Below are 14,696 nucleotides of genomic sequence, written 5' to 3'. Positions count from 1 at the left end.
TAAATGATAATTTAAAGCCCCTCTGTTCTGTGCGTACACCGTTTGTAATAATAACACAATAACCATAACGCGTTGTTCATTATAAACGTGCGATTATGAATTATATTGAGAACGTCGTACATAGAAAACATGCCGTAATGTACTCTGAGTGTAAATAGCCGCATTCATCGTGAAGCGTGCAGCAAGCGATTTGCAAAGATTAATATAAATATTAATATAAAGGTTAATAAAACGTTACACTCACTTCAGTTCTTCTGGAGGTGCAGCAGGAACACGAATAGTTGGTACCGATCCTTTTTTCAGGAGCAGCTTTTAGCAAAACCAGCTTTATACTGACCTCGTTTGTAAAGCAGTCTGGTGAAATGATTCGCGCAAACATGAAAGCATTGACGTTGATCGTGGGGAATATTCCCTTAGAAAACAAACTCAGCCACTGCGTCTTCAGTTGTACGGATTTAGGAACATCAAAATGACTGCTGTGTTCCTTATTACACCCAAGAACAGAACACCACAATCGCTTAGACGCCATTCTGCTCATAGACAGTGCTCCAGCGAGCGTATCAACAATGACGCGCGGACTATGATTGACAGCTCACTCACGAGCGAGGGCAGGTCTGTGTTGAAACGCTGCTGTCAATCAACCATCGTGGGAGGGGCGTCCGACCGTGTGACATCACTAGGGCGAACGGCTTGATTTGAGAGATTGGAAAACATATAAGGAGATAAAAAAAAAAAAACACTGGATAGATTTTTATTATTTTATGATGGTTGTGTACAGGCACTGCCAACACACATTTCAGTACAATCAACTTGTAAAAGTGCATGTACCATTATATGACCCCTTTAACAATGTCCTTCCAACCTTTCTGGGCCTTAAAAGTGTTAATTAAATAGCTGTCAAAGGAGCCCCCCCTTAGCCATCGGATTTCATCAAAAATATCTTAATTTGTGTTCCGAAGATGAAAGGTTTGGAACAACATGAGGGTGAGTAATTAATGACAGAATTGTCATTTTTGGGTGAACTACCCCTTTAAAGTCAGAACCAGTCGGCAAATTTGGGCAGTTGGTGTTGACAGATTTAGCAGAAAATTGCTAAATGTATCATGGGTATTCTTTAATATATTCAGACTATAGCTGCTTTTACAGCTGTCGGGCCGAATGGTTCTAAGAACGGTAAGGAACGGTTCAAGTTGTGTTTCCACTTGAGCCTAGTACGGCACGATTACAAACCATTCTCAGCCTGAAATTCTCGGCAGGGTTGGCTAACCGTGCTGGTAGAATCTGTGAAGTGACATCGCAACTCAGAATTGGTCACTTGTCTGTTGCCTGGCTACCAGTTTCTCTGTAGCTGGCTAAGCGCTCTATTTGAGCGACGTAAACAAATGAATAATAAAATTAAAAGAAATACCTGATAACGCTGTTGCTATTTACATCTCATATAGTAAACTCTTGCGTTACCAAGGTAATGACTGACGCTTTTGTATTACATTCCAAAGAGCGGCCGTTATCAGCCCCACAGTGGAAAATGAAACCGTAACAGTACCGGCTGGCCCAGATCGGCATGGAATGGAACAGTTGCGCAATGAGAACTGTTCGGCCCGAGGGTGGAAAAGCGGCTTATGATTCCATCCAGTCAGAGGAAATCAAACATGTTTGATATTTTGAGCCAGTTTTGAAAAACATATTGTTTACATTTGTCATGTGTCTTGTAGCAATGAGGCACATGTTTCCGCATTACTTTGTTGTGTTCGGAACGACTGGTAGTGTGTGATCCTCAGTTGTTTAGTGAAGGAAAAAAAAAAAAAAAACTCTCTCCAGTTTTTCTCTGTAACCATTTACAAAGTTTTACAAGTTGTGTAGTGTATTCCAGCCTTTAGTATTTCTTACACTTTTGTAGACAGCTTGCAAAACATCAGTAGAAAACCAATACCTCTGAGACTCTGGTTCCCCTTTCATTCTCTCCACACTGGACAGCAAGTCATCCACTTTAAATGCTTTCCTGAAGAAAAAAAGTTAATTCAATAAACACACTTTAAAGGAGAACTCCGGTCAATTTTAACATTGAGGTCATTTTTTGGTACATTTGGAGTGCTGTCAGTACAGAGAACAACGACAAAAATCGGTGTTGCCTACACCGAGTTATCCTCGTTTTAAAATTTGCACCCTGTTGACTTCAATGGGGCAAGTTTTAAACCTGCTTTTAGCCTCTTAACATCCTTGATGTGTCATTACAAGTGCACAGGTCATGTGAGTGATTCCTTCTGAGTGAACGCGGGTGAATCTGACTGCAGTAGATGTGAAAGAAATATATACAATCCTGTAAATATATTTACATCCTGTTTTCGGTCGAAGTCCACAGTAGTCGATTGTCGAGTTCACGCGCGTGATCATAGGTACTAAACCTATGCGCGTGAACTCGACAATCGATTACTGTGGACTTCGACCGAAAACAGGATGTAAATACAGGTATGTGCGCTGGCTGAATAAACATAATTTTTTATATATTTCTTTCACATCTACTGCAGTCAGATTCACCCGCGTTCACTCAGAAGGAATCACTCACATGACCTGTGCACTTGTAATGACACATCAAGGATGTTAAGAGGCTAAAAGCAGGTTTAAAACTTGCCCCATTGAAGTCAACAGGGTGCAAATTTTAAAACGAGGATAACTCGGTGTAGGCAACACCGATTTTTGTCGTTGTTCTCTGTACTGACAGCACTCCAAATGTACCAAAAAATGACCTCAATGTTAAAATTGACCGGAGTTCTCCTTTAAGAGAGCTAAGCAAAGCAGATATTTGGGTAACCATTATTAAAACATTGAGAGGACCCACCTTTTGGCATTTGTTCGTGAGTTTCTATGAGACATAAAGGAAAGGGTCCTGTGAAGTAATATCGGCTGTGAAAGAGCAAGAAAAAAATAAATAAAAACAAGTACAACCAGAATCAACTTAACTGTTAATGTAAATTCAGTGTTAAGGCTTTTGATTAACTTATAAAGGTATACTTACAGCTATTAAGTTCCTTGTTCGAAGGAATCTGTAAATTTGAGTAGGCTCTGAAGGGAAAATGCGAAAGTATTAACAATTATTTAAATTGCTTTATTTTAAAGTTTATTCTGTAAAGTGACATATTGTGTCTGTCGTTTTTCCAACCTTCATCTACAATAAACTGGAGGGGTTTAAGTAGCTGCTATCAAAATCAGTTATTACTTGTTATTATTGATAGTTATAAAATGTTTCCTCATGTACAAACCCTTAAGACATCACAAAGATGTGAACCTAAGGGCTCATCCACGTATCTAATAACAGAGCAATTTGTCATGATCAAGTGTTAGCATCTGATCAAGTGTTGACAGATGCGAGTCTGTTAATGCATTTTCTCAGAGGCCTTCATGAATAGCTAATAGTTGAACTTTGTGTGCTAAATGAGACGGACGTGGACTCACTCTCAAAGGCCTGCAGGAAGAGCTCATGGTCGGCCTGCAGTTGCTCCATCTTGGGCTTCTTGAGTGAGCTCACGCCAGAGGACGTGTATACAGCACCATTGGCTTTACAGTTCATCACCTGAGCCGAGTATTTCTGAGGAGCCATCAAAAACTAACAACTAACCGGAACTTTACACAAAAACAGCACCAGGCGAAATTAATATCTGCACATTAATGACAGACAGCCGCCCTAGCTCCTTTAACCAGCTATCTACCATCACCTAAACATCAGATACCGGTGGTTACCAGTCTCTCTGACTACTACGTATTTTATTATGACTCATATGAGTAAAACATATGACTTGTAAATATGTTATTGATGTGCGTCCTCAGTCTGGTCACTGATCCTCAACAGATGAAAATTAGCACGTTAGCTTGCGGTCCTTCACGGCGACAAAAACACAGTTAAATAACACCAGGTTATCCAGCCATATAGACAGCCGTTCACTTTCCGTTTTAGATAAACGTTAAGGTTTATTAAATATTTGTTATTTACGACCGAAATTGCATTTATTTTGGATGTGAAAATCCTACCAGCTGATGGACATCGGTACTACTGTATCGCCCGAGCCCTTGAGGAAAGAGCCGCGAGAACCAGCCTACTGCAATGTGGCAGCCAATCAGAGACGTTGGCTGGTGAATTCGAGGTTTTCTATTGGGCTGACTGATCTTGACAGACGCGGGATTAAGATTGGTAGAGGAGACAAATTGCCGCCAAGAATGTTTTGGTTTTGCGAAGAGACACGACTCGGGGCAGAATCAAACATATCGAGAGCTTTAGTTAATAATATATTGTACATTATCATTTCAAATAAAAATAACAAAAATATGTACCAACATAATGATTGTGTGCAACATTTGAATCAAATGATAGAGTGAAAAACTATTGACAGCTTTTGTCCCTCGCCACTCCACGAACCTGCGCAAAGACGGAAAATAGATCTAATTATTAACGCTCTAAATTATAATGTTTCCCTAAAACGCCGCGCTTTTAAAAAATAAAACGGAGGATCCATCATTCGTATGCAGAATTCTCGTCGGAGTTTTTTTTCTGATGAGCAACCGGATGTAGCGCATATAACTTCCCGTCCACACATGTGTCGTGATGTGATGTGAAGTTGGTCAGTTTTCGTTATATCCTACTAAAACTCTTACTATCTTACACATTTTGTGTAGATTTCCCTCAGAAATGGCTGACATTGTACAACAACGATTAGAGGACAAAATACCTGCGCTTGAACAGCTGGAGAGAGTCGGTTTGTTCACGAATAAAGAAGTCAAGTGAGTATCACAGTAAACACACTAACAGAAAAAAGTGGTTCTTCTCTGAAACAAACAGTTTCCTCAAACAAGACCTTTGTTTCAGGTCTATGTTGAAAAGATCTACTGCTCTTGAATACAAGCTGCACCGGGCAGTTCAGAGTAAAGATGACTTTATTACATACATACAGGTCTGTATTATCAAAAAGCTGTTTGATTTATTTTGTGAATCTCACAAATAATCAGTATACATAATTAGTTATCTACATCAGGGTGGGTTGCACTTTGCAAATAACCATTCTAAGCAGCAGCAGGGTCCAAATAACTTGATACATGACAATGACTTGTAATTGGCTGGTTTGATTTTTGTTCTTCATCAGTATGAAATAAACGTCCTAGAGCTCATCAAGAAGAGGCGGGCGGTGAGTAGAGCTTTGGTATCCATTAATTGTAAAAAAAAAAAAAAACAATTGTCCTCGTGGTCCACTTTCCTGTAGATTTTAGCTCCAACCCTAATCAAACACATCTGATCAAGCTTATCAAGATCTTCAGGATTAGTAGAACGTTACAGGTAGATGAGTTTGATCAAGGTTGGAGCTAAACTCTACAGGAAAGTGGACCTCAAGGGCCAAAGTTCATAACCCCTGTCCTACACAGTACTTTAACTGAACTGTACCGTTGTGTTTACAGAGAATTGGTTACCAATTTAAACGTGAAGAAATTGAGTATCCCATCATTCATCGCATAAACAATGTTTTCAGAAGGGCTACCACAAAATGGCAGGTTGGACAATTAAAAAACGATAACCTCACTTTAGGTGCTGTAAAGTGATTTTCAATTTTTTATTGAATAAATGCTTTTCCTGTAGGAAGACGTGCAGCTCTGGCTTTCTCAGGTTGCTTTTAATAAGAAATGGGTATGTGATTTTATTAAACTAAAAAAAAAAAAAAAAATCTATGTTAATGGGGTATGATGATGTTATATTATGTTTGTCATTAGGTTTAAAAAAAAATCATAATCTTGCTCCTCATCTTTCAAACAGGGCACAAAGACTCAGCTCAGCAAGGTTTTGTCATCTATGTTAGCTATCCATCCAGACAAACCAGGTAAACCTTTAGTGGATTTATTTTCATTGCTATAGAAAATTATATTACTCCGCCTGCTCTATGGAACCATACTCGTATGTATTTTTATGTGGGGCTGTCTGTGTGTCAAGTATTCATTAGGGCTGTGCAACGATGAATCGCATCCAAAATAGAAGTTTGTGTTTACATAATATATGTGTGTACTGTGTATAATTATTTTGTACATATTAAATTCACACACATGCATGTGTGTTATTAAAATGTGTTATTTATATATAAAATATTTATATAATTATATACATGCAAATATTTCTTAAATATTTACATGCGTGTGTGTATTTATATATACAAAATGATTATGCACAGTACACACATATATTATGTAAACTCAAACTTTTATTTTAGATGCGATTAATCCCGATTAATCGTTGCATAGCCCTGATATTCATTTACTTTAGAGGTGTATACAATTTCAAACAGATGGCCAGGAATAATGTAATTTCATAATTATTGCAGCTCTGTGGATAATGGCTGCTAAGTGTGAGATGGAGGACAGGAACTCTTCAGAGAGCGCTCGACATCTCTTCCTCCGTGCCCTGCGCTTTCATCCAGAGAATAAGAAAGTCTATCAGGAGGTGAGGAGACACTAGCATTTCTCTTTGAATTAGCCTGGGTAAACTAATAAAACATTGAGTTATAAAAGGTCCACACTATAAGCTGTTCATGCAATAAGCAGTATTAATGTGTGTGTGTGCAGTATTTTCGGATGGAGCTCATGCATGCTGAGAAATTGAGGAAACAGCAGCAGGAGTTGGAACAAGCTAAAATAGATGTGGTGGGTTAATAGGTGAAGATCTGAGCCTTTGGGTAAAATGCAGTTTAAAAAAATAAATAACAAAACCTTTATTTTCTCAATTTAGGGGGAATATAAATTTTCTCCGGAAATCTTGAGTGGAAAACTGGCTGAGGTGGTATACAGAGATTCTACACAAAAAATTAAAGGTCAGATGAATTTCCACTGAGCTGTTCAACTCAGCTGTTGTATTAGTTGAGTGCTGTAAGGTTATCTGTCTTGTCTCATCAGGGGCTGAATTCATCTTGTCCCTGCTACAGATCGCTGCCATCTTTGACTTCACAAAGGAGCTACATGACACCATCCTGCAAGAGTAGAGTCTATTCACTTTTTTTCTGCTATTTTACGTAGATTCATTTCTTACTTTTTTTCTCTTTCATGTCTTAGTTTTTACGTGATCATCTTAATTAGAGGTTCACTAATTTATCGTTTTTGCTGATTAATCCGCAATTAACGCTATAGGAACTGTTGTAAATCCAGAAACATTTACTCTGAAACCAGTATTGGCAAAATCCATTTACAGTAAGTTCAAGTCAGAAAAGGTGATGTTTGAATACTCTTTGATTTCAGTCTACAGAGTAAGTATAATGATGACTGCCTGATGTGGGATTTCATGGCTAAGCGTGAGCTGCATGCTGCTGGAGCCCCGGAGCTCCAGTCTGCGAAAGGAAGAGCTTCCGATACAGACCGCAGAGAAGATCGCTGCTGTGCCGTTTATGAGGAGGCTCTGAAGAGCCTTAATACAGGTATCTTGATGTAACACTTACTTCAGACACATGTTCAGTGTTTGCGTCTAAAAATATTAAGTTAGAATTAATTGGTGGAAATGAGTGGATTCTCATGGTTCTAGCTGTACATAATTTGCCTACTGATGTGCAATTTCTTTTTGTAGAGGCCATGTGGACATGCTATGTCAAGTTCTGTCTTGAGAGATATAAGAGGAAGACAAATGTCACTGAACTCAAGGAAAAGGTAATGATCCTGGTGTTTTACTGGGGTGTCGCAGTGTGAGATATATATATATAATGTTGATTAGAATAGCATGGATTTTCTTGATTTGGGCTGTTTGATTGAAGTTTGATGTTGGTTACACTTTATTTTAAGGTGTCCGTGATACAGTGTAATTATACAATTAAGTACTGAGTAATAATAATTAACTACATGTACTTAGGGGTTGGATTAGCGTCAGTTGCATGTAATTATGCATAATTTATAGTTATTTCTACAGTAACTACATGTAATGTGTAACAAGGACACTGTGAAATAAAGTGACATTTACAATGTGAATATGAAGTTATTCCTCCTTTACAGGTTCACATTGAGAACTTTAACAATTGGGTATATCAGGCTAAACAATAACCAATACTATAAATTCTTACCCATCATTCTTGAAATTTGTGCATTCCTGTGTCTCAGGAAAATGGCTAAAACCTTTACAGGGGTTCTGATGATTAGCTCAGTTTGAGGTGAATGAATATGAATATTCTTTGGCCCTGTTTACACCTGGTATCAAAATGCGTTTTGGTCGATCGGATCACAAGTAGACAAGGGAGACATACCCATTTACATCTGGTACAGTACAGGCCAAAAGTTTGGAAACATTACTATTTTTTATGTTTTTGAAAGAAGTTTATTCTGCTCATCAAGCCTGCAATTATTTGATCATAAATACAGAAAAAAAATGTAATATTGTGATATATTATTACAATTTAAAATAATTGGTTTTCAATTTATTATACTTTAAATTATCATTTATTTCTGTGATGCAAAGCTGAATTTTCAGGATCATTACTCCAGTCTATCACATGATCCTTTAGAAATCATTCTAATATGATGATTCATTATCAAAGTTGGAAACAGTTCTGCTGCTTAATATTTTTTCATAACCTGCGATACTTTTTTTAGGATACTTTGATGAATAAAAAGTAAAAAAATAAAAAAATAAAAAAGAAGCAAATGTTTTAAAAATAGAAATCTTTTGTAACAACAATATACACTACTGGTCAGTAATTTTGGGGTCAGTAATTTTTTTTCTTTCTTTTTTTTGAAATAAATCAATACTTTTATTCAGCAAGGATGTTAAATTGATAAAAAGTGATAGTAAAGAAGATTTATATTATTAGAAAATATTTTTTTATTTTGAATAAATGCAGTTCTTTTTAACCTTTTATTCATCAAATATATTAGGCAGCAGAACTGTTTCCAACACTCATAATAAATCAGAATATTAGACTGATTTCTAAAGGATCATGTGATAGACTGGATGTCACATGTGACACTGAAGACTGGAGTAATGATCCTGAAAATTCAGCTTTGCATTACAGAAATAAATGATAATTTAAAGTATAATAAATTGAAAAGCAATTATTTAAAATTGTAATAATATATCACAATATTAAAAAAAAATTTTCTGTATTTTTGATCAAATAAATGTAGGCTTGATGACTTGACAACAGTGGTCTTGGTATTTGTTGATTTATTGTTTTCTGGTTAAGTGCCTTACTCAATTGTGTGACTTCAACTTTTCAGAGAAAGGAACGATTACTCCAAGTCTTACAGAGTGCTCATGATGCCAAGCTTTTGCAAGAGACTTACTACAAGAACTGGGTAATGTACACTTAACATTGGCATCTCACTGAAACACCTTCACCTTACATGCCTTACTTGGCATGCAGCAGTTTGTTCAAATGGTGCTGCTGTATTAATATAGGCCACTTCCATCCCCTCAAAAAACAGCTACAGGTCCTGCTGTCATCAGGGAATACAGTATCTGCTACCCAGATCGCCATCACAGCCACTCAGCGCTTCAGCCAATCAGTAGAGATGTGGAGCTTCAGCCTCCAGACATTGGTCCATCTGGAGAGCGCAGAGGCGGGACATCTATTCCAGGAAGCCCTGAAACACGTGAATCCCAAGGTAGCAGTTGTGCCACAGCTGCCTCTAAGTGGGACATCTTCCTGCAACAGCAGATTTGCCCTAATTAGTCCACTTTAATAAGTGAACTTAGTGATTTTTCTTTAAAATATTTGTATTATAATTGGATAACAGTACTAGTTACATTTATCCATTGGGATTTTATTCAGAGTGACTTAAATTGCATTTAATGCATGCATTTGATCAGTTAATGCATTCCCTGGGAATTGAACTCTTAAACTTGGTGTGGACTAGCACCATTCTGTTTGAGCTACAGGAATGCCTATATATAACTTCAGTCAAGTGATGAGAGTCATCCTCTGCTAGGATAACTCGGGTTTGCACATTCATTTGTCCTCGGCGCTCTTTCGTCAACCAGCTAGTGAGAAGTAGCCGTGTGTGCAGGATTATGAAGCCTTTAGTTACATAACCCCACAAAGAGGCCGTTATCCAACCACATGGGAACATGAGGCTATAGAGTAATATCAGCATGCACAATTACCCGGTTTTATTTCTCATTCCTTCATGTCTTGGTGTTTGTTTTGTCCAAACAAAATGGTTTTATCAGTTTCTTGCAGAATTAGTGGTTTTAAGGTTGAGAGTAGTGAGGGAAGTCATCACTATTGTGTAATGTAATATAATACGGTGGGGGTCCAAAAGACTTGTAGCAGTAGTGCAAATGCTTTTATTTGCATGAATTATATTATCAGCATTGTACATTGGAACATTGAGGAAACTGAATTTTTGTACAAATGGGTCAGTGTCACAAAATTTCTTATTTATTAATAGTCAAATCCCTTGCAATATTCTGCCTCTTCTGTAAGCAGAAGACTTTGTTTATTGTTAGTGGTACTTGTGTTATTGCCTCCTTAAGATGAATTTCTTGGTGTCTCATTTGTAAGTCACTTTGGATAAAATTGTCTGCTAAATAAGTAATTGTAAATTTGTATTTGACTAAAATCATTTTATGCCTTTTTTCAAAATCTTAAAATGTTCAATGTTTTTCATTTAAACCTACAAATATTTTAATTGTGTACCCAATGATATCTCTTATATTTAATGATTGTATAATGTGTTCTACAGGAAAGTCTGGCATTATGGCAGCTGCAGGCAGATTGGAGCATGACCTCACAGATACCAGAGGAAACTGAGACCTTTTTTCAGGTGGGACATAAAAAAATAAGTTAACACTAAAACTCACCCAAGATTGGTCGATGATAGTGAATATAAAGGCATTCTGATCATGTCTGAATTTTTTTTTTTTTTTTTGATTACATGTTGAATGAAAGTTCTAATGCAGTCCACAGTGTTAATATATCAAATGTAATTAAATTGCTCCTGATTCTATACTTGCAGAAAGGCCTACTGTCCCCAGTGCCTGCAGTGTCAGCTGCTATGAAGGAAAAATACCTTGATTGGTCATACAAAACTGGTAGTTACAAAAGGGCTAGAAAAACATTCACAAGGTACACATCAAATGTGCTCTGTTTTTCCTTTCTGTATATACAGTGGGACACTAAAGGCTTAGGCCATAAGTAAAAATGCTTATACTTTACATTGTTTTAATGGAATTTTAAATTCAATCGAATTATTTTCATCTGCATTTTACATATTTCTATTTTCTATTGACATGCCATATTCCCTTTATTGCTTTTACTCCTTTGTTTTAAATTAATTTAGCAGATACCATACCTCTATATAAAAAAAGCAACTTAGAAATGAGGAAAAGAATAATCAAATCCTGAAACATTATTTTCAGTATGGTTTTAGGCTTTTGGAACCCACTGTTTATCTACAAATGAGAAATAAGCCATTTGAAAACAACCCCTTCTTTTACTTCTTGGGTTTCAGTTTACATGAACACAGACCATTCACTAAGGCATTCTTCCTGATGATGATTCAGATCGAGAAAGAGCAGGTAAAAGTGATGTAGCACCCGGTGACGGGTGTCGAAAATCCGTATTAACCAGTAGACTTGTATTTAATGCTGATCTGTATTAATTCTCTCAGGTGACACCAAAGATGAGTAATCTGAGAGATTACTATGAGCGAGCACTTCGTGAGTTCGGCTCCTCTGATGAAGGTGAGTGTGATTCAGTGCTTTTTATCCTTTAAAAGGCAACTCTCTTTCATACTTTAATATATTACACTGAGCAACAACAACTATTTGATGTTTTAGATCTGTGGATGGACTACATCAAGGAAGAGTTAGCTAGGCATGGAAACCCAGAGAACTGTGGGAAGCTCCACTGGAGGGCTGTTAAAACCCTGGAGGGTGAAAGTGTTGAGCGTTTTACCACAAAATACACACTGCTGCAGACCGGGAACATTTAAAACCAGCATGAATCTTTAACGTGTCTGTGTTGATCATATTTGGAGCACACATTGACTGATAGCCTCAGGAGTTTCCCTTTGAAAAGCCTAATTGTTGAAAACATTGAAGTTCCATTTATCTTTTTGATTTTTTTTTTTAAACATGCTGCATTTGATCTTTCCATATTGTTCCAGAAATAAACATTTTATTATGACACTGTTATTGTCTTTAAACGTTAAATAAATTCTTTGTTGTATTTTGCCAAACCCTAACTTACACCAGCACACCAAATAAAACAAAAGTTCTATACAAAAAACATAACTGGTGAAATGTTGTAGCCTGCAAGTAGCATCAATTCAGAATACTCGTGACATTTTTTGCATTATAAAGCTAGACATTCATTTTGCTATTACAGAGCAAGTGTAACAAGTATCTCTTAAGAAAAAAAAAGTGAAATCTATAAAACACAATGGCGTAGCATTAACTGATTTCACATCTAAAATAAAATAACTCCTTAAGCACGACAAGTAGTAGTAGTTAATACACTGATAAAATTGTCAAGTTAACTACATCAACCTTTCTTTAGTGATTAAGGACACTTCAAGTTGTGAAATCGAGAGTTTAATCGATGTCACTGATTTTTACTAATAAATTACCATGGAGTTGAGAAATAAACTGTATGAGATATTATAGGTTAACAGTTATAATTTGCCGATGGCAAAAGTTGAATGCGTTTAAAAGTAAGCTAGACACAAAAGCTGACTCCATTGAAGATGGCAGCAAACAGGTTGAAAAGCCTGCTAATCCACTGGTGGTTGTGTTTGTTCAGCTTTCACCAAGCTTGTGTAGAGAAACCATGGTCAGGTAGCATCTCTGAATCCTTTCCTTTGTGGTAGCCATGAACAACCTTTAAAATCCATAATGGGAATCCATGGTGGAAGCCTATTTTTTTTATCAAGAAACACGCCTGGTTTGGTTTACCATATTACTCGGAATCACATCAACTGATAATAAGCTGCAAAATTTTAATGAGTTAGGAGTAACTAAAGTTTAGTAGGTTATCAACTGGGTAGACATGTTAAAATCCCTTTAAGGTGAGCAGACATAGCTCGACACCAACATTCACTGCTGTAGTGTCTCTGGCTTGATTAGTCCTGTGTCAGTTCTTCCTTAGCAGAATGTAGGTGAAGAGAGCCACAAGTGCAGCCGACAGAAGGCCGATGACACACTGGTGGATGGTTATAACACTCTCCAGTGAGTGAATGCGCTCTTCCATGGCACTGGTGTGGATGTAGTCATAGATTGAGGCCCCGATGCTCCACACCGCCCAAACTGCATCCACCAACGCCTTCATTGTGGGAGACACCATTGAGTGTGTGACTGCCCCTCAGTTTGGGAATCCTCACAGCAGCCCTGACTCACCCCGCCCTCCCCCCCCCTGAGGGATAGAGAGAGACAAGAATTGGTACAGCATGCCAAAGCCTGAAGAGCAAAGAGTATTTACACAAGACAGTATGCTTGACCACTTTTTTATTATTATTATTTTGGAAAAACACCTGGGTGCATGGTAAAATGAAAACATATACTCAAACTAAAGTAGCTATGTGTACACTGTGTATAATGTATATACTGTACACATTTAATGTTGTATGTAGCCTCTATTGTAATACTCCTTATTGCAATATCTTGTGTGGCTGTGAAACAAGACATTGCAATAAGGAGTATTACAATAGAGGCTGCATACAACATTAAATGTGTTTGGCTGTTAAAGTGATAGGTCATCAAAATGAAATTGGTCATAATTTACTCACCTACAAGTCATTCCAAACCATTTTCTTTCATCTGTAGAACATAAATAAGCCATTTTAGAAAGGTTTTTTTTTTTTTTTTTTTATACAGTGGAAGACAATGGTCACCATTGATAATGGTTTGGTTAACAACATTGATCAAAATATCTTCTTTTGTGTTCCACAAAAGAAAGTCATACAGGTTTGGAACAATGACAGAATTTTCGTTTAGGTGAACTTGAACTATTCCTTAAACTTCAATCACATTGAGCATGTGACCAAAAAACTTTAAATAAAGTTCTGGTTGTTGTACACGTATGTATCCACAAATGAACAAAACTTCTCCACACCAAACTAAAGCACTTTAAAACCTATCTATGTACACTTTCATTTGGTCTCTCTGGAACGAGACCCCTTTGTAAAACACCATTAAAGGGCAACTGCCAACAACAAGATGCTGTTTCACTCTTATTTTCTGTGAATTTGCATATGCCATATGCAGTTGCTATTATTATGCTATTATTATGAAACAGAACAAGTGTGCAGGTGTCTTCACTCACCCCTGGTGCATACAGTAATACCTTTACTATTCAATGGAAAATAATCAAAACAATGCACTTTCATTCAAATTCAATGAAATGACGTTTCATTATTATGTGTTTGCTTGTAATAGTGAAATCACTTGCTACTGTATTGTCCAGTCCAGTCTGTCCACTGACTGAATGAGCCCAGATACATCTCACAGACCCTCATGTTTATGCAATATAAGCATGGCATGACATCCTTCACAACAATAGCAACAGTGTAACACAAGTTTGAGCCCAATTCAAAAAGCTAGTACCTCTGCCGACTCAATCATCAATTTAAAAAGCTACGAGGAACTGTATCTAACTTGCACTGATGTAACGCTACAGGCCATTATTGCTCAACTCACTAGGCCGATCATATATCTCCCTATGGGCAAAATAATCATCCCTGCTGAATAAAAAGCACTA

The 14,696-nt window shown here is 37.1% G+C and overlaps 2 protein-coding genes across 2 annotated transcripts in view; one reads left to right on the top strand and one right to left on the bottom strand.

Annotated features, from left to right (window-relative positions):
* The window catches only part of suz12b (SUZ12 polycomb repressive complex 2 subunit b), a 29,575-nt gene extending 25,480 nt beyond the window's left edge, over positions 1–4,095 (bottom strand). The window contains exons 1-4 of the mRNA XM_084425930.1: positions 3,451–4,095; positions 3,014–3,060; positions 2,837–2,901; positions 1,931–1,999 (exon numbers count right to left, since the gene is read on the bottom strand). Coding sequence (XP_084282056.1) covers positions 1,931–1,999; positions 2,837–2,901; positions 3,014–3,060; positions 3,451–3,595 — 326 coding nt within the window. The 5' untranslated portion in view covers positions 3,596–4,095. The remainder of the gene's footprint in view (positions 1–1,930; positions 2,000–2,836; positions 2,902–3,013; positions 3,061–3,450) is intronic.
* A 60-nt stretch (positions 4,096–4,155) lies between these two features.
* Positions 4,156–12,133, top strand: utp6 (UTP6 small subunit processome component). Its single transcript, XM_084425931.1, has 19 exons — positions 4,156–4,770; positions 4,856–4,940; positions 5,130–5,171; positions 5,440–5,532; positions 5,618–5,665; positions 5,792–5,855; positions 6,351–6,469; positions 6,592–6,669; positions 6,755–6,836; positions 6,919–7,000; positions 7,258–7,433; positions 7,580–7,659; positions 9,217–9,294; positions 9,424–9,603; positions 10,684–10,764; positions 10,957–11,066; positions 11,452–11,518; positions 11,611–11,683; positions 11,780–12,133. Exons 1-19 carry the CDS (start codon positions 4,679–4,681, stop codon positions 11,932–11,934), a joined length of 1,785 nt encoding a protein of 594 aa, XP_084282057.1. The 5' UTR covers positions 4,156–4,678; the 3' UTR covers positions 11,935–12,133.
* The last annotated feature ends 2,563 nt before the right edge of the window (positions 12,134–14,696 follow it).

Source organism: Rutilus rutilus (assembly GCF_951802725.1).
Source record: "Rutilus rutilus genome assembly, chromosome: 12".
NCBI classification, from domain to species: domain Eukaryota; kingdom Metazoa; phylum Chordata; class Actinopteri; order Cypriniformes; family Leuciscidae; genus Rutilus; species Rutilus rutilus.
Note: the sequence above shows the minus strand (reverse complement) of the source record. Positions and strands in the feature narration are given on the sequence as shown.